This window comes from Felis catus, chromosome C2 (assembly GCF_018350175.1).
Source record: "Felis catus isolate Fca126 chromosome C2, F.catus_Fca126_mat1.0, whole genome shotgun sequence".
In the NCBI taxonomy this organism is placed as follows: Eukaryota; Metazoa; Chordata; class Mammalia; order Carnivora; family Felidae; genus Felis; species Felis catus.
This window is the reverse complement of record NC_058376.1, coordinates 120711551-120731958: the sequence shown is the minus strand read 5'-3', so window position 1 is coordinate 120731958 and position 20408 is coordinate 120711551. Positions and strand designations below refer to the sequence as shown.

At 33.5% G+C, this 20408-nt stretch overlaps 1 protein-coding gene across 8 annotated transcripts in view; it reads left to right on the top strand.

Moving 5' to 3' along the window:
* The window catches only part of TRPC1 (transient receptor potential cation channel subfamily C member 1), a 66646-nt gene that overhangs the window by 8681 nt on the left and 37557 nt on the right, over positions 1-20408 (top strand). For 4 of the 8 annotated variants that reach the window (XM_006936359.5, XM_045037490.1, XM_023260497.2 and 1 more), the window contains exons 2-4: positions 5716-5870; positions 12150-12251; positions 16667-16869. In XM_006936359.5, the coding sequence (XP_006936421.2) occupies positions 5716-5870; positions 12150-12251; positions 16667-16869 (460 nt within the window). Of the gene's footprint in view, positions 1-5715; positions 5871-12149; positions 12252-13678; positions 13801-16666; positions 16870-20408 lie in introns of those variants that run through there. The other 4 variants (XM_023260499.2, XM_023260498.2, XM_023260503.2 and 1 more) reach the window with 4 other exon arrangements.

The window sequence follows — 20408 nt, the reverse complement described above, 5'->3', positions numbered from 1 at the left end:
TAGAGGTTTATCAATTTTGTTTATCTTTTCAAAAAGCCAACTCTTGGTTTCATTGATCTGTTCTACTGTTTTTTTGGACTCTGTGTTGTTTATTTCTGCTCTGATCTTTATTCTTTCTCTTCTGCTGGGTTTGGAGTGCCTTTGTTGTTCTGCTTCTATTTCCTTTAGGTGTGCTGTTAGATTTTGTATTTGGGATTTTTCTTGTTTCTTGAGATAGGCCTGGGTTGCAATGTATTTTCCTCTCAGGACTGCCTTTGCTGCATCCCAAAGTGTTTAGATTGTTGTATTTTCATTTTCATTTGTTTCCATATATTTTTAAATTTCTTCTCTAATTGCCTGGTTGACCCATTCATTCTTTAGCAGGATGTTCTTTAACCTCCATGCTTTTGGAGGTGTTTCAGACTTTTTCCTGTAGTTGATTTAAGTTTCATAGCATTGTGGTCTGAAAGTGTACATGGTATGATCTCAATTCTTTTATATTTATTGAGGGCTGTTTTGTGACCCAGTATGTGATCTATCTTGGAGAATGTTCCATGTGCACTCGAGAAGAAAGTATATTCTGCTGCTTTGGTTGTTGCTAAGGATTCACAAGTTACCCTGGTATTTTATATACTATTTCATTTAATTTAATTAATTATTTATTTTGTTTATTTATTTTTAAAGATTTTATTTTTATTCTCTACACCCAGTGTGGGGCTTGAACTCACAACTCCAAGATCAAGAGTCAAATGCTCCACCAACTGAACTAGCTAGGTGCCCCAATACTATTTCATTTTTTTAAATGTTTATTTATTTTTTAGAGAGAGAGTGAGTATGTGTGCATGTGCAGGCAAGCAGGGGAGGGGCAGGGAGAGAGGGAGACAGAGGATCCGAAGCAAGCTCCATGTTGATAGTGGAGAGCCCGATGTGGGGCTCAAGCTGGCGAATTGGGAGATAGTGACCTGAGCCGAAGTTGGATGCTTAACCAACTAGGACACCCAGGCGCCCTAATAGTATTTAATTTTTTTAAATTGCTATCTAGGACTCACTACATTGTTTTTATGACTGCTGGTGGGGTTGCAGCCTGCATTTTGGAAAACATTAGTCTAGAAAGATCATACTGAGTAAACAGGAGAGTTGCATAAGGTTAATGGAGAATGGTTGTGAAGCTCAGGTCCCATAGGGATTAATAAGCCACAATAAAGATTTTGGCACTTATTTGAGGTGTGATGGAAAATTATAACAATCCTCAAGATTTTTTTTTAAATATTTATTTATGTATGTATGTATGTATGTATTTATTTATTTTTGAGAGACACAGCATGTGAATAGGGGAGGAGCAGAGAGAGAGGGAGACACAGAACCTGAAGTAGGCTCCAAGCTGTCAGCGCAGAGCCTGACGGGGGCTCGAACTCATGAACTGTGAGATCATGACCTGAGCTGAAGTCGGACACTCAGCCGACTGAGCCACCCAGGCACCCCTAAAAAGTTTTTTTTAATGTTTTATTTATTTTTGACAGAGAGACAGAGCATGAGTGGGGGAGGGGCAGAGAGAGAGGGAGACACAGAATCTGAAACAGGCTCCAGGCTCTGAGCTGTCAGCACAGAGCCCAACGCGGGGCTTGTGCTCACAGACCGCGAGATCATGACCTGAGCCTAAGTCGAAAGCTCAACGGACTGAGCCACCCAGGTGCCCCAATCCTCAAGATTTTTGAATTGAATGATAGGAATTTTAAAAAGATCAACTCTGGCTGCTGGGTGGACAGTGGATTAAAGGAGTGGGGCTAGAGCAAGGTGGACAAAATGGCCCACAGGCCAAATCCTCACCACCTGTTTTTGTGAGGCCTGCAAGCTAAGAATAGTTTTCACACTTTGCATTTCAAGTTATTGGGAATGAATCAAAAGAAGAATAATATTTTATAATATGAAAATTATATAAAATTTGAACTTAAGTGTTCACAAATAAAGTTTTCTTGGAACACATTGGAGTTCACCTGTGTACATATAGTTTGTAATCACTTTTCTGCAGTAAGGCAGACTTGGGTATTTGCCCATAAAGCCTAAAATATTTACTCTGTGGCCCTCTATGGAAAAAGTATGTTGACCCTTGTATTAGAAGTGTAAGCAGCTATTATCAGTAAAGAATCTATTGCAGAGTTCAGGAAAGAGATGATAGTGGTTTGGACTAGGGTAGCAGTATACATGAATACAAGGGGATGAGTATGGGAACTATTTTGGAGAGGGGGCTAAGAAGGCTTGCTATTGAATTGGCATATGGGTGGAATTGATTGAAAAGTTATTTTTCCTTTACTGAAAAAGGAACCATCTAGCCAAAAAGTAAACAGATTATGTTGCATTTTCTTCTATATATTATATTTTAAAAGATAAAAGATGCATGTAATTATTAAAAGCAACTTTAATATAAAATGAAAAGTATATATTTGTCTGACATAAAAAGGCATTTAAATTGTAATCCTTGCTCTATAACTAGCTTCTTCCTATATATTTTAAATTTACTAATCTCTTTTCTACATATACGCTCATCCTAAATTTTAGGATTGTTCTGGGTTTAACAGTATAGCACATTGTTTTCAATGGCTTGCAAAGGTAAACTTAGGTGGAATACTTAGAAACCTAAACTATAGTTTCCTATAGGTTCTGTGACTATAGTATGTAATATTTCATTTGCATATGTGTGTCAGCTATCTCAAGGTGGTACTTTTTATTATCTTTAGGGATGAAATTTACTGATTTGGTTTTGATTTTTAAGTTTCTTTTTTCTTGTATAGCCCCCTGAGTATAATGGAAGTAGTCTTTGAAACCTTAAAGCTAGAGTATCTGACATTTGCAATAAATTACTCTTTAAACAGCAATCTAAAGTTTTAAAACGTAGGAGTTGTTTCTGTCCATTTGCTGTACCTACAGTTTATAAAATTTTGTAAGAATTGTATTTATACAATTCTTTATACTTTTCTGGCTCTATCAAAAGCCTGACTAGATAATCTGAAAACCCTCTGCTTCAAATCACCTAGGAATGCTAGCTAAAATACAACAAACAACCATTTAAATGAATAGTTGAGCTTTCAGGAAATTAAGGGAAACACTCAGGATCCAAAAGTGAGAAAAAGACTGAAAAACAGAGGAGTGTCCTTAAAACACTATACCTGTAGCAAAGCTGTAGATGAAGAAAAGAATTCATCCACCAGCACTGGGAGACTACAGAGAAGCTTATAAGTAAGAATCTGCAGATATAGTCCTGTCTCTTGTTGGCTTGGAGTTTAATATTACCTACTTGGTCCATGAAAACCTAAACTGAGAAATAAATAATGAAAAGGATTGATAGGGGAGCAAAACCTCTGAGTTATATGGAAGAAACAAACTTAAAACATCCTTGATGTGACAAGCTTTCAAACTAGGTTGCCAGGATTCCCACAGTTAAGCTGCATAAAGATGAGTTTGCAATGCTCAATTTAAAAATTCAGAAGACAGTCACCCATTATTGATAATCACTAGGCACAACAAATAGGATTAAATCCTTAAGACCTGATAAGTATCATATAAAAACCATAAAATAAGTATGTTTAAAATGACTAAAATCTTAAGGAAATGAAAACGTAAGGAAGTAAAACAAAAGATTTGGAAAGTAATCCAGTAAAACTTAGAGAAAAAAAAAGTCATTAAAAAAATAAATGAGTTAAAGTGATTGAATAAGGAATAAGTGAGATTTGGACACAGTATCAAGAATGCAAGAGAGAGAGCAAGAAAGAGGAAAAATAAGAAATGTTTAGAGACACAAATTGGAATGAGATGATCCAACATAATGTGTGTGGTTTTTTTTTTTTTTTTATGTTTATTTGAGAGAGAGAGAGAAAGCACGCACATGATGGGGGGAGGGTCAGAGAGAGGGAGACCAAGGATCCGAAACAGTCTCTGCATTGTCCCATGAACCATGAGATCATGACCTGAGCCGAAGTTGACGCTTAACCAACTGAGCCACCCAGATGCCCCTCCAAAATAATGCTTAATGGAAGTTCCAATAGAAAACAGAGTAATATGGAGACAAAGTAATATTTGAAGAGGTAATGGCTGAAAATATTGCAGAATTAATGAAGGGCAGAAGTCCTTAGATTCAGCAAGCTTAATGAGTCCCTAACAGGATAAATAAAAAATTAATCCTCCCCTAGACACCTCATGAAACTAAAGAAAATAGAGTTTTTATGGGTAGCATTTTCCTACCACTAAGATATTGAAATAAATTCACCTTAAATAAGGTTTAAGATGTTACTTTCCAGTAACAATGTGAAATTTTCACTGGTCTATCTGTATATTCACTATTCATCTTGTGACTAAGAGCTTCACTTTTTGAAGTTTTTTAATAAGTTTTTGCCATGGAACATTAGTATCTAAATATTAATTAGCAGTGCTATGAGGAAAATATTTCTTTTCGTGACTAGTTTTCTTATTGAGGAATCTAATGAAGTATGCCATCAAATAACTACCATTCAACTTCTTCCAAAATGTGTGGGAACTTTAAAGTCATTGACTAAAAATAGTAGCAAATCTTTGAAAAGTTTTAACAAAAATCTGTTAGTTTTCCTTCTTGTCCACTCATTTAGTTCACTTTTAGGATTTTTTCTTTCTGTATCATGAAATTACTCATTTCTTTTTCCTTGTGGTTTCCATTCTGATTGTTCTTTTCCTGTTTATTTTTCATACACTTTTGCGGAACAACTATATTTGCAAGTCACTTATAAAATGGTTTATTCCTCCTATGTTTCAAAAGTTAAATAAACAAAACCCACCTTGCTTTATTTAATTAGCCCTTCTTTTTTTATTTATTCCACCTTATTATTATATTATTGCACTAGCTAGTCAACAGATAAATATAATGGGCCCTTGGTGAAAATGATTACCTCCATAAATAATCTCATTTACCCTGTTGGGTCAACTGTTTTGATGTGGGCTGGAGTTAGGCGGAAGGTAATCTGCATGCTCCCAACACGTCAAACTTCACTTTGAAATATTCTGACTTCAGCCCTTACCAGCATTAATTATTTATTAATTTATGAAATGAACATTCCCTGGTCACGTAAGCAGATGATGAGGTGAGTGAGTGAGTGAGTGAGTGAGTGAGTGTGTGTGTGTGTGTGTGTGTGTGTGTGTGGAGAATGGGGAGAAGAGGATAGGAATCTCTGGCATCCTTTCCTCTTACTATGCATACCTACCAGCATGTATACATTCACATTGCTTTTCCAAACTGGGTTTTCCCCTGTAAAACCACTTCTTAATATTCTATGCTTGTTATTAGATCTTATTTTTAACCATTGTTATGTGCTAGTAAATGTGTATATGAGATGTAAAACTAAATCTGTTAAGCTTCTTTTATTTTTCCAGCTTCCAGTCTGTACTTTTGGACATTCTGTATTATTTAAATATCTTCTAAAAGTTTCTTTCCTTACTTATAGTCAGTCAATTATGAATTTTAAACTTAACAACTTTTGTTTCAAACTGCACACTTAAAAATTTTACTCCTTATGTTTGCAGTTGGTGTGCATACTATTTTATCAGGATATAAGTTTTTCAGCAAGGAAATGTTCCCATTTTCTTTGCACATTTCCATATGCAAAATGAGTTTAGATTTTTAAATTTTCTTTTTAATCACCAGGTTAAGTTTTTACAGTCATTCTTATCTAATATGTCTTGGATATTAAATTATGTTTGTATATTGTTATTTAGGTGACTATTATATGGTTAAAAAGATTTTGGAGGAAAACAGTTCAGGTGACTTGAACATAAATTGCGTAGATGTGCTTGGGAGAAATGCTGTTACCATAACTATTGAAAACGAAAACTTGGATATACTACAGCTTCTTTTGGACTACGGTTGTCAGGTACAAGGCTAGATAATTCTATCCAGTAGCTTCTAAGTACTGTTAGATATGCCATATTTTCTTCTTTCTTTCTAGTTTTCTTCCACTCCCCCCTCCCTTTCTTCCTTCTTTTTTTTTTCTTTCTTTCTTTCACCCTTTATTTGGTCTTGAGCCACTAAAAGTTTTAAAAACAAACCATGAAAAAGCCTTTTTATAAAAAGTATATTTTGACTTGATTTATCTTTTTCCTCCCAATTTTGACTTTTTCCTTCCTTATAAATGTTTTATAACATCTGACAGGTAAATTATCATGACTTATTAAAGATGGCTTTGTTTTTATTACTTATGTTATTACTATTTATATTATATATCTAAAAATAGTACAAATGTTCTGGAAGTGTCAGGGAAACAGATTTTTCTGTGGCCCGTGTAATTTACAAACAAAAGAACAAAATGCTCCCGACTCACAATGCAATTTTTAACTTGACTTTTATTTTGTCCTTTTAAATTTTATTAATTTTTCCTTTTTGTCTGAAGTTTAGTGTTTGCTTATAAGTAAAAGTGAAAAAAAAATTTTTAACTGGAAAATACAGACCTTTCTGTTTGTCTTCATATCAATTCAGGTAGAAAAGCAGGCATGCATATAAGTCTTGAAAGAATTCAGTCAAGAGATTGTGAAGGAAATTTAATAATATTATTTTCCTTTTCTTTTGGGTTTGCTTATGATGGGAGCACATGAATTCTTGCACTTCCTTTTTTCTTTCAAATAGCATGATTGTTTGCTCTGTTGGAGCTTCAAATTAATGAGGCTTTTTGTTTTAGTGGCATCAGCAAGCACTCACAGAAAATTTAAAAAATATAAGTAAGTTTTATGTGTATTTTTACTGTGTGTATATATACATATGCATTACAATATATGGCACTTTCTGTGTACATGCACATTTGGAGTAGAAAAAGAAATTGCCTTCCCAGCAATTCCAGTTATCTAGAACACCACTGAGAACCAGAAAGTAACAAAAAAACATCTCTGAGCAGTAGGTGCCGTGAATTTTTCCATTTATGAACTTTAGTCAATAGAGTACTGGAGCTCTCCTTCAACTTTAACAAACTTATAATACTTACTCTTCTAATCCATAGAGAATTAGAGGGGCAACAGAAGGGACATGAGGGCTGCAGAAAAACAAAATGGGGCACAGTACCTCTGACTCTCTTTAATAAAGAGGTCAAAAGCATTACATATCTGATAATCTCTGAAGAAGTTGTATGTTGGGATGGTAATCAGTGTTTATAACAATGGCCCAGAATAAGTGAGGAAAAGTTAAATTATATTCAGTACCTATTGTTTTGGAAGAAAGAAGAATATGTATAGTACTTCTGAAAGCAGAAAGCTGCCATCAAAATAGTTTAAATTTCAAAGTGAAACACTTAAAGGCATAAGCTTCAGTGACCTAGAAAATAGTTATAAAGAAGGACCCTGATGAGTCTGGATAAAAGAAGTATTATAGTATGATAATCATTTTTATCTTTTTACATACATGATCCTGTGTATATAATAATTCTGCAGTATACATGGTTCCTGATCACATTTGAACATCATAGCCAGCCTGTATAGCTGTTATATTTTATAGACCGGAAAACTGAGGCTCATAGACTTTAATGAATTGCCCAAAGTTCTAAAGTGAGTGAGAGGAAAGCCAAGATTTGAACCTGATCTTCTGACTGCAAATCCCATGCTCTTTCCAGTTCACTGTGTTCTGTCTCAGGTTATCTCCGTCTTACCTATCAATCAACAGATGTCCAAAGCCTTTGGTTGGGTGTGATTGTGGAAATGAATAAGTAAAACATGAGGTCTGTACTAAAGGATATTAAAACTAATTGGACAATGAAAGTATAGTTGATCCTTGAACAATACAAATTTGAACTGCGTGGGTCCATTTATATGTGGATTTTTTACAGTGTAGTACTGTAAATGTATTTTCTTTACCTTATGATTTTCTTAATAACGTTCTTTTTTCTAGCTTATTTTATTGTTAGAATACAGTATATAATACACATAACATGCAAAATATATGTTAATTGACTGTTATTGGTGAGGCTTTGGTCAACATGCTATTAGTAATTGAATTTTGGGGGAGTCAAAAGTTATATGCAGATTTTTGAGTATGTGGGGGGTGGACACCCCTACCTAACCCCTGTATTTTTCAACTGTACATATGAATTTCTAATCAGTTAAATAATGCAGAAGTGTATTTGATAAGTACTGAGTGTATTATAATACTTGACCCTTGTGTATTACTTTGAGGTTAAAAAGTGCTATTATGTATTTTATCTTGCGTTATGCTAGTGGCTCTCAACTGGACAATTTTGCTCTCCAGGGGACATTTGATAATATCTGGAGACATTTTTGGTTTCTCAACTGGTGGATGGACCACCACTGGCATGTGGTAGGTGGAGGGTAGGGATACTGCTAAACATCCTGCAGTGCACAAGACAGCCCCACAACAAAGAATTATCGGGCCCCAAATGTCAATAACGTTACTATTGAAAAACCATGTTTTATGGTTAAACTTTTGTGCTTTACAACAGATGTTTTGGAAACATAGAAAAGAGAAAGTCACTGTGTATCTGCTATCAAGGTTTCATGGAAGTGTGTCACTTGAGCTCAGCTTTCAAACATTAATAATTACCAATATTTATGTAGTGCTATTGTATGCTAGGAATCTTAAATATATTCACTTCTTTAGTCCTCACCACAGCCCTATGAGATAGGTACTATTATTATTTCCATATTATAGTGCAGAGAACCAGTATACAAAAAGGTTAAGTAACATGCCCAAAGGTACAACACAAATGGCAGACTTGGAATTTGAACCCAGGTTCTGGCTCCAGGGTCCATGCTTTTACCTACTACTGAAACTACTCTCAAAAATGTACAGATAGCTCTGGAATAGGAGATGTGGAAAAGGATGTAAACAAAAGCACATGCAATGTATATTTTTGAGACAATGGATAATATAGCCTTCTGAGGAAATTATTTGGGCTGGATGGTAGTGGGAAATATCTGGAAAAATAACTAAAACAAAACTAATGAAAAGGGCCTGAATGCCAGGCTAAGGAATTTGGGTGTATAGATAGTGGGGTCATTAAATGATTTTTGAGGAAGAATGTGATGTGTCCAGTAATATTTTAGGAAAACCATTCTAGTGGCTGTGTTCAGTATAGATTAAAAAATGGAAAGTGGGGAAGGCCATAGGTTGGGTGAACAGTTTTTACAGTAATCCAGATATGAAGAGGTTAAAGCCTGAACTAGAATAGTAGCTACAAGAATAGGAGGAAAAATGGCAGATGTGAAAGATGTTATGAAGGAAGAGTTGATAGAACTTAGTATTTAAATTTGGAGGGGAGAATTTAAAAAGTCTAGGATGATTTGGAAATGTTAAACATAGGTGTCTGGGAGAAGGATGAAAGAAGTTAAGTCAAGCGTGGGGCAGAGAAATGTGAATTCTGGTTTTAGTCCTATTTATTTGGGGGGTATCAGGCAGTCTCCAATACACAGTTACACATGAAGATTAAATCTCTAGGAAGAGGTCAGGCTGGAGAGATAGAGCAGTCATGGACATGGGATGATCACCTGCATCATGAAAGTGGATGAAATTACCGAGGAGAGCAAAGGGCTCGTGCTGATTCTTTCTCAGGGAACATCTATGCTAATAAAGGCAATAGAAGGAAAGGGTTCCATTAAAGGAGTTTGGGGTAGTGCAGCATTGTGAACACCAAAGAAAGAGTTTTAATGTGTTGCTTAGAAATCAAAGAAAATGAGGGAGTAGAAAAGGCCCTGGATTTTGAAACTGGCATCAGTAGAGTTAGAGAACATGATATGCATGGGTTTGAGAAATTTGACAGATTGAGAGAAAGAAAACTTGAGTGGTGAAAAGAAAAGACAGGATCAGCTTAGCAAGAGTGAGGAAGTATTTCATGTTTTGGGAGATGGGAGCTAGGACTGTTTTTTCTGTAAATGAAGGACCAAGTGCCTATAGAAGAAAAACATTAAATAGAATACCAAGGTGGAAAACAGCTTTGGAAAGAAAATAAGAAGCTTCTTACTTTGAGCTTAGGGGAAAGAGTATGGGAATTGTTGAAAAGACATTCTGAGATGGGAAGGAATATAGCAAGCACCCTCGTTAATACATAATAAGTATACATATTGAATACATTGGTATAAGGGAGGGATGGTCAAATATTTGTGAGAAATTGGGAAGCAAAACTAATGACCTTTTGTCCTAACAATATTTTAAACATTATTTGAAACTTTTTCATTCAGAACTTCCTTTGATTTATCAAATAAATATGATTTGTGCAGAATAAGTTAATCGTAACTCCTTATTTACACGATTTTTTTTACACAAATAGTTTTTATTCCTGAAGCTTATCCTTTTAAGCATTGAAAGATTTAACATGAATCTTTCTTTATTCTTCACAAAATAGTGTATCTGAATATAATTTAACTTTACCATCATAAGTGGGAATCGTTGAGAATATAATTGTTTTATTTTGCTTTATATAATCTGAAAATATTAACATGTTTGTCCTTACATTATATGGCTTCAGACTGCTCTGTATTGATAGCGATTTTGCTATATTGATATTTTATCTTTTCATTGGTCAGCTTTTAGCAATTTTTTCACTTCTTTCTACTTTGTTAGTTTTAACCTAGCTGTTTCCTTATTCAGTAAAGACTTGGAGAATACTTGGGAAAGCCAGTTTTCCTTCATTTATAGACAACTCTTAAGTCAGTATGGTTGAGGCAATTCCTCCTGGGAAATAATGCCCATGAAGTTAGTTTGTGACAGCTCAATATAGTTATTTTGGAAATTTGCAGTTGGATCCATGGCTATGTTTCAGATAGTTGGAGTTGACTGGTGCTTTGACTTGAAGAGCAGTGCCATTACTATAATTAGCTTTATAGGTTAAAATTAATCATAAGTGAAATGTTTAGTAGTAATGAATACATAATTCTTTTTGTTTGCTTCACCTGACCAAGTATGGTAAAAACTGAAGAGAAATGTTTGCAAAGTAGAAGAAGAATGATGCTAAATTCAAAGAATAGGCTACAGCCCAGTGAACCCTAAAAGTTTTAAGGGATAAAATAATTACATTTCTCATTAGAGTGGGGGGTTTTTCCTGTGGCAATATATAGGCAGTTCCTAATGATTGAATGTGGCCCCCAATTCTTTCTTTAGTGTGCTTAGTCCTATTTTTAGATATCCAAATAAAGTCTTCCATTTTTAGTCCTATTTTTGACATCTAGAGAAAGTGAATGAGAGTTTTATTCTTTTCAGCTACAAAGAATACTAAAGATCTGATAGAGTTTCATTTTCAAAAGAGAGAGGATGTTGATATAGATGGTTGTCAAAGACTATGACAGTTTTTCAAGTGTACAAATTGAAAATAATCGGGTCATTTTTTAAGATTAAAACATTATTTATCCCCGTGTTTCCCTTCTCCCTTTATAGCTTTCTTTAAGAAAACAAAACAAAACAAAACAAAAAGAAACACAGAAACCTGATGTCACAGTTGCCAAGTATAATAATAGGACTGTAGACTTTGTTGCAGTGTTGGAAAGTCCCTATTCTCAGCTTCTATTTACTTTTTCTTCCAGTCAAAGTTGGAGTTTCAAAATGAACTATAGTTTGGGATTTTTAAAACTATAAAGTCACTTCTCCATTTTGTCTCTAAGGACATTGGTGGCCTAGTTTTTTGTGGCTTTTACTTGATAAGATTGCTAATATCAATGTCAAATTTGTACCATTTCAGTCAGCCATGTATGTTTTAAAGTTGAGAACAGAGGGCTCCCCTTATCCTCATGGTTGCATTGATGATAATTTTTATTAGACTGAACATACCCTGTACCAGTAGTAATAGTCCTTGGCAATTTCTTTAATACATCTGGAATGTTAAGATTCTTTTGGTTCAAAGTTCAAAAGTAAAGATCTTGAAAAAAATTTTCAACTTTAAATATGGCATGGATCCATTAATAAACCCTTCTCTTCAAGCATTTATTATTTCACCGGTTTATGCAATGAAACCAGGACAGAAATTTGTGTGTGTTGTGGTACACAAAAGTACTGCTAAGGCCAGCAAATGTACTATTTATTTGGATAGTCTAAATTTTTAAATATTTAATATTACTGTATATAATACAGTTTAAATTTAAAGAGTTTTATTTAGGAATTAGTAAAAATAAATAGTTTACCTTTTTATCCTCCATTTTCATTTTTAACCTTTTTTTTTTTTTTGAAGTCCGCAGATGCACTTTTGGTGGCAATCGACTCTGAAGTAGTGGGAGCTGTTGATATACTACTTAATCATCGACCAAAACGATCATCAAGACCAACTATAGTAGTTAGTACTCTTAAATATTTATTAATTTGGATTTTTAAACCAAAATAGATCTGCCCCATTGCCATTTTTTTCTTCCCCCAAATTTATTTTGTTCTAAAGAAATAGTTTTTTTTACTGTAAGGTATTGCCTTAAAGTAAGTAGACACTTTGAAGAATAATTAATATTGCTTTCAGGAAACCTTTTTAAAATTAGTGATATTTCCATAACTTTGTCAGTGTGGATCAGTATTTTTAGTTGTGAACATTCTATAGATTAAGTTGAAAATTCAGGTTAGTTTCCAGATGGATTTACGAATTAAATATATACAGTGAAACCATAAAACTGGAAGAAAATGTAGGTGAATATTTAAGTGATTAGGAGTGGAAAGACTTTGTAAACTTAAAAGCAAAGGACAAAAATCATAAAAAGCAATGGCACAACCATTGGCTGTATAGAAGTTAGATTTCTGAAATTCAGACATTGAAAAAATTTAGAAAGCAGATGGATAATTGGAAAATATATTTCCTATATATCACAAATTAATCTTAATAATTGACAAATTGATGAAAAATATCAAGATGAGAAAAGGACATGAAAAACATCTCAGAAAAAGATTAAAAGTTACTACTAATAACACATGAAATACTAATTTTTGCTTGTCAAATTAGCAAACATTTTTAAAAATAATGATCATTGATTGCAAGGGAGTAGTACAGTCTCACACACAATTGGTAGGGAGGGTATTTTGGGAAGCAGTTTGGCAGAATGTGTCATAAACAAGAAAGATGCTCATATTTTTTAGTGCTTCCTCCTCCAGAAGCTGGTCAGAAATGTGGACAAAAATGTTAATTGTGATCTTATTTGTAGCAATGAAAAAACCATATGACACAATTTAAACACCCCCAAATAAAAGATGGGAAATAGTAATAATTACATATATATTAAAATGGTATTTTTCAAAGAATATATACAAACCTGAACAAATATCACATAAGAAGTCAAAAAATGAGAATAGTAAACTGGACATACAATATATAGTCCAAAGTTAAAAACATGCACAGACAAGGAACTATGAAATGTAGCAAAATGTTACCTCACAGCAGTCATCTCATTGCTAAATTAAGGGTATTTTTTGTGTTACTCCTTTTTTCTTTATTGCTTTTATAATTAGGAAGATAGCCACTAATCAAATTCTACTTTAAAAATGATATATTTGTTATATATCAAAATTTAGCAATTACAACCTTCATTATTGGTGAGGAGGTAGTAAGACAAGCAGTTTAAATAATTGCTGGTTGTGTAAACTGGCTATACTCAGAAAAATATTGTTTTACAAAAGAATTATAACTTGGTTACAGATTATCTGCCATTATCTGAGAACAATGAGAAACTCTGCTAAATTGCATACTTTATCACATATTAACTGAAATATTTTACTTTCATTTAGATATTACAAAGTTTGTGTAAGCATGACTTTCTCCAGAGGAGTGTACCAACTAGTTTAAGTTGTGGCGAGAGACCAACAGGAGCAGAGAAAAAAAGGCCAAGAATACAGCCCCTGTCCAAAGGGTCAGAAATATCTAGACTCCTATTCAATTTTCTGTCACCTGTCTTGCAGTCATGATTATATTTTGGTATACTTATTCCACTTTCTAGCCTTTTAACCCCTTTACTTTTTTGGCAGGGAGTAGGGGTATAACCTGCCAGGGTACTGGAGCAGCTGACTGGCATTCTTTTATCACCATTACCGCTGTCAGTTGAATCTTGAGTTGTACTCAGTGAAAAACACTTTGTACTTCATCTGTAACCGAAAGGCTTATCCAGCCTTTGCTTGAGTACTTCCAGTGAGGGCAGGATCACATTTTAACAGCCCTAATACTTTTTGACAGGCAGTGTCAAATATTTTTATACACTTTTTTTTTTTTAATCATTTCAGTGAATTCATTCTGTATTCTTGGCTTATCAAAATTGTCTATTGATAAATTTTGACTTTGTAATACAGGTGGGGTGTTTTTTTGGTAGTATGTAGATTATATAATGAGCAATTAAATTATGAATTTTAATCTTCTAATAATGTTTTTCATGTTAAGTATGTTTTATAGGAAAACTGAGGACATTTTTCTTTTAAGAGAATAAATATAATTTTCTTCTCTATAACTAGTAATAAGGAGAGAAAGGGCTAAATTTTTAGACTTCTTTCTTATTTTTAAATAAATTCATTAATTTAAAGTCCCCAATAAATAAATGGGAAGTACGTAAAGAAACTATTCATAAAAGAAGAGGAAAACAGCTTAAGTATGTCAAAAAATAGTAAAATTTAACTAGTAAAGTAAATTAATATTTCATGGTAGTTTTTTTTTGTGTGTGTTATAAATTGGGAATGACCATGCCTAGTGCTGCCTAGCTAAAGTGTGAAAAGGGTACATTCCTATATTATTGGCAGTGTAAAATATGAAAAGAATTTTGGTAATATATATCAAAAGCTTCAAAACTGTTCATGGCCTTGAGACCTATTATTCGACTTCAGGGGTTCTGTGGTTAATGACTTTATCCTAAATTTCAAAAAAGCTGTATTCATAAAGATGTTTGTGGTAGGTTGTTTAAAGAAAATAAAATATCTTGAGCATAGATCTATGAATTTTCTTAAATTGCATACTAAATTCTAAATACACAAATTTTATTTCCCAGAAATTCTGGGCTGTAGCTTTTTTTTGCCCCCCCCCCTTTTTTTTTTAACAGAGGGTGAGAGAGAGAGAGTTCAAATGGGGGAGGGACAGAGAGAAAGGGAGAGAGAGAGAATCCCAAGCAGGGTCCATGCTGTCAGCATGGAGCCTGATGCAGGTCTCAACCCCATGAACCGTGAGATTATGACCTGAGTGGAAACCAATAGTCAGACAACTGGCTGAATCATCATGGAGCCCCTGGGCTGTAGCTTTATGAGATTATTAGAAGGGTCCTTGGAGTTCAAAATATTAAGGACCATTGTTTTGTTTTGTTTTGTTTAATGTTTTATTTCTTATTTTTGAGAGAGAGAGAGAGACAGTGAACAGGGGAGGGGCAGAGAGAGGGAGACACAGAATGCAGAAACACGGTCCAGGCTCCAAGCTGTCAGCACAGAGCCCAATGCAGGGCTCGAACTCACCAACCGAACCGTGAGATCATGACCTGAGCCGAAGTCAGATGCTCAACAGACTGAGCACTCCAGGTGCCCCAAGGACCATTGTTTTTAATCATTGATGCCAAATCACTTATATCAAAGATGTCCCTAAAAGGAGGTATAATAGAGGTCTAGAAGGAGATACTATAAAATGTTTGTTGCTTTGGAGGAATATGGGAATTTTTATTCTTTCTGCTTTTCTATATTGTTCGGATATTTTATAATGTGTATGTATTACTTTTATGATATTAATAAAAATTACCAAAAAAATTCTGTGAACTTGATAAGCTTATGCAATGGAATAAACATATCACCCGGAAATGTGTGTGAAAAAGTGAGAAGTATTGGGAAGAGTATGCAATAGTCATAAAATAATCAACCATTTTATTTAACCCTGATTCTTTATTTACATAGTTTCTTTTTTCATGTCATGCCATCACCAGGCCCCTGAGCCCATGTAGTGAAAGCAGAAAGAAACTATTCATAAAAGAAAGCTCCAGTGTAATACAGACCTGAGTTCTGATCTGCATTTTGCCACTCTGTTGCATAGCTTGGGCACATTAACTTCTCTGAGCCTCAGTTTCTTCATGGGGATTATAATGCTCAATTTTGCAGGCTAATATGGGGATGAAATGAGGTGATAAATGTAAAGTGCCTAACAGTTTCAGGAGTGACTCATTAATAGTAGTTAGGATTGTTAGTGTTTTCGTGCCTTTGTAACAGGAAGTAGTATAGGTATTGATTGGGAATATGTAGAGAATTCTACAAAATGAAGAGTGCTTCCTATTTACTTATCCCTTTCAGGCAGCTTCACTGCTATCAATGTGGCAAGATTTGCCATAGAGGTGGAATTTTTAAAATTTTTCTCATGCATTTATACTCTGCCTATTTTTAACATTTCTGTTTTTCCTTTATATTCTTTTTCTAAGATTCTTGTTATCATTGTCATGCATGTTTCCATAATCTTGTGAAAATTAAACACTTTTTTCTAAAGTATTTCTCTAGGTATCTTCACTTCTTTGTTACAAAAATAGAACTCTAGATGTATGAATGTATCCTATTGAAGATTTTTGACTGTCATGATTTATTGTATTTATTAATTAAAATTGAGTTTTCAGGTTTCAAAAAAAATTTAGTCCTGGTAAAATGTTATCATATTTCTTAATATAATTCTTACATTCTTTGTGCATTCTGATTTTTTTCATTTCATTTTCAAATAAATGTGTTGTTTTGCAGTCATAAATAATAATTTTGGACATTTATATAAATATTTTTCAGAAACTAATGGAGCGAATTCAGAATCCTGAGTATTCAACAACTATGGATGTTGCACCTGTCATTTTAGCTGCTCATCGTAACAACTATGAAATTCTTACAATGCTGTTAAAACAGGATGTATCTCTACCCAAGCCCCATGCAGTTGGCTGTGAATGCACATTGTGCTCTGCAAAAAACAAAAAGGACAGCCTCCGACATTCCAGGTTAGAAAGTTAAGGTTTTGATGAATAGGTGTGTGATACAGTAAGGTATGTCAGTGAAATTTTTGTTGTTTATCTTTCTATGCAGCTTTTAAGAAATTGGGATGCCTTATAAAAGCTAAACTTCTAGTTCTTTTGCTTAGTATGAGTTTTACATTTTTAAAAAATGTTTACTAAGTGATGAATAATTAGCAAAATCCTTCAAATTATGAAAGGTTTACCTCATACTTCTACTGGTGGGGCTTGAATACACTATTTGCTTTTTGAAAGCAGAGTTTATTAATCTAAGAGAATTTTCAAATAATGGAAGGGGTGGAGATACCCCTTCTTATTTATAAGGAAATAAATATTTTCTGTCTGACTAAATATTTAACTTATTATGCCTCTTACTTCCCCTTTCACACAGTATGCAAGTTTTTTTCTCTTCCCATTATCCCCAGTCAAAATGTTGAGAACAACTGAGGAGAAAATGAACAAGAAAGTATCCCATTTTGGACAGGTTGAGCAAGATCACATACATGGGCATGTTGTATAAGGTTCTGGGCTAGACTTGAGATCTAATTTTCAGCATAAGCCTATATATAAATCATCTATGTAGTAATCAAATATAGTTGAAATTGTATCACATATAATATTTACTGTGGAAATGTGGTCTCGAAGTCCTAAGAAACCTGTTGACAAGCTGTTTTTACAGTATATGAAATTAGCTTTAAAGCTGCAAAGTATTCACCCTTACTTCTTCCTTACCTTAAGAACAGATCTTTGGTAGATTGACAGATAGCGACAATCCATAAATTGAGAAAGTCTCCTGGGAATCAATTTAATGTTTATTTGCAGAGGTTGAGCTGAAAAATTTTTCTATTTTCAAGTTGATTTACAGTGAGATCTGTGTTTCTTTTTGATAAGATCAGGTTGATAGCTGTGGCTTTATCATTTACTTTTTAGTTTTAAAATGACTAGTCTATAAGATGACCAACAGAAATGATCTCTAAGGCCTCTTCTAGTTTTGAAATCCTTTATTAATATTAAATATAAATATTTCCAGATTGTATGCTTGTTAGATAGGTGTGTAGTTGAAGCAGCTGAGGGTAGAGGAGTTGGAGCTGGAGAGAACACTGAGCCTGGCTTCGTTTGAGGTGGGGAAGACGCTTTGTTCTGAAATCTTTTAGAGAAAGAAAAGAGAAAGGAAACCATAAAACAGACTCTTAACTATAGAGAACATACTGAGGGTTGCCAGAGAGGAGGTTGGCGGGGGGATGGGTAAAATGGGAGATGGGTGTTAAGGAGGACGCTTGTAATGAGCGCTGGGTGTTTATTATATGTAAGTGATGAATCACTAACTTCTACTCCTGAAACTAATATTACACTATATGTTAACTAACTGGAATTTAAATTAAAACTTGAAACAAAACAAAATAAAATAAAGTAAGATGAAATAAAATCAGGTAATGTCTTTCATCTTTTATGTTTTTTTTAATATTTTTGGTTATACTGTGTCCTTTGCATTTGTAGATAAAGCTTAGAATGAATTATCATTTTTTATAAAAATACTTGCTTGAATTTTTTTTTTTTTAAGTAGAATCCACACCCAACGTGGGGCTCAAACTCACAACTCTGAGATTAAAAGTCATGTGCTCTACTGACTAAGCCAGCCAGGCACCCCAAATTTTTAAGAGAAGTTGCATTAAACCAATTTGAAGAGAATTGCTGTGTTAATAATATTAAATCATTCAAACTGTGAACATGGTATATCTCTCCATTTTATTAGATCTTCCTAATTACTCAGCAGTGTTTTCTAGTCTTCAATGTATAGGTCTTATACTTCTTGTTTACAATTCATTCGTAAGTATTTTATCTGTTTTGATAATACTGCACATGAGTTGCTTTCTTACTTTCATTTGCAGATGGTTCATTGCTAGTATATAGAAATAAAACAGATTTTTTTGTATACAGGTTTTGTATCTTGTGATGTCACTAAACTCATTAGTTCTAATAGGGTGTTTTGTTTGTTTGTTTGCTTGCTTTTTAGATTCCCAAGGATTTTTTACATATAAGATTATATCATCTGTAAATAGAGATAGTTTTACTTCTTTTCCAGTCTTTGGGCCTTCATTTTTCTTGCTTTATTACACTCACATTTTCTTGCTTTATTATCCAGGGTGATGTTGAATGTAAGTAAGACTGAATATCCTTGCCTTTTCTGGACTTTCTATTTGGAAAAGAATTCAGTCTTTTAACATTAAGTATGATGTTAGCTATAAGTTTTTCATTGATTTCCTTTATAAGAATAAGTAAATTCCTTTATATTTCTAGTTTTTGAGGGTTTTTTTTTTTAAGTCAAGAATTGATTTGGGATTTTTGCCAAATGCTTTTTTGCATCTATTAAGTTGCTCATATGGTATTTGTTCTTTATTCTATTTATATGATGTATTATATTAATTTATGTTCAGATGTCAAACTAACCTTGCATTCCTGGGATAAACTCCACTTGGTTGTGTTATATAATACATCTTAGGGGTTACTGAATTCATTGTGCTAATATGTTAAGTATTTTTGTGTGCATGTTCATGAAGGATAGTGTTCTATAACATCTTTTTCCTATGTCTTGTGTTGCTTTGACATCAGGAGAACACTGGTCTCATAAAATAAGTTTTGAAATGTTTCCACCTACTCTATTTTCTGACACAGTATTGTTTAGGACAGACACTATTTGTTCCTTCCTTACATGTTTGATAGAATTCATCAGTGAAGCCATTTGGATCTAGATTCCTTCTTGGCAGGATGGCTTTTAATTTCTAAGTCAATTTTCTTAATATAGGGTTCTTTGGATTTTCTGCTTATTCTTGAATCTGTTTGATAGTTTGTGATGGACTAGGAATTTTTCCATTCCATCTATGTTGTCTAATTTGGCATAAAGTTGCTCATATTCCTTTAATATTTTTCCTTTCTGTAGGATCTCTTTTTATTTTCTTATTTGTGTCTTCTCTTTTTTTATTGGTCATTATAGCCCAGAAATTGCCCAGCTACAGTCTTCAGGTCAAATCCAGCCCACCAACAGTTTTTATAAATTGAGATATAGCCAACCATTCGTTAATTTATTGTCTGTTGCTGCTATCACTATATAACAGTAGAGTTGAGTAGTTCTCAAAGCCTAAAATGGTTATTATCAAGCCATTTACAGAATGAGTTTGCTGATTCCTAATCTACCTAAAGGCTTGTCAGTTTTATTGATCTCTTCCAAGAAACATTAATTTCATTCTTCTCTGCTGTTTTTCTTTTTTATTGCTTCTGCTTGGATTTTTATTATCTCTTTCTATTTATTTTGGGTTTGATTTGCTCTTCTTTTTCTAGCTTCTTAAGTTAGAATTTAGCTTATTGATTTTAGATTTTCTTTATTTTTAATGTAAGTATGTTCAAGATATTTTCTAATTATTTTGTGATTTCTTTGATTATTAATATTATTATTATTATTATACTTCCTTTTTAAGAGAAGTTTTAGGTTTAACAAAACTGAGCAGAAAGTACAGAGTTCCTACATACTA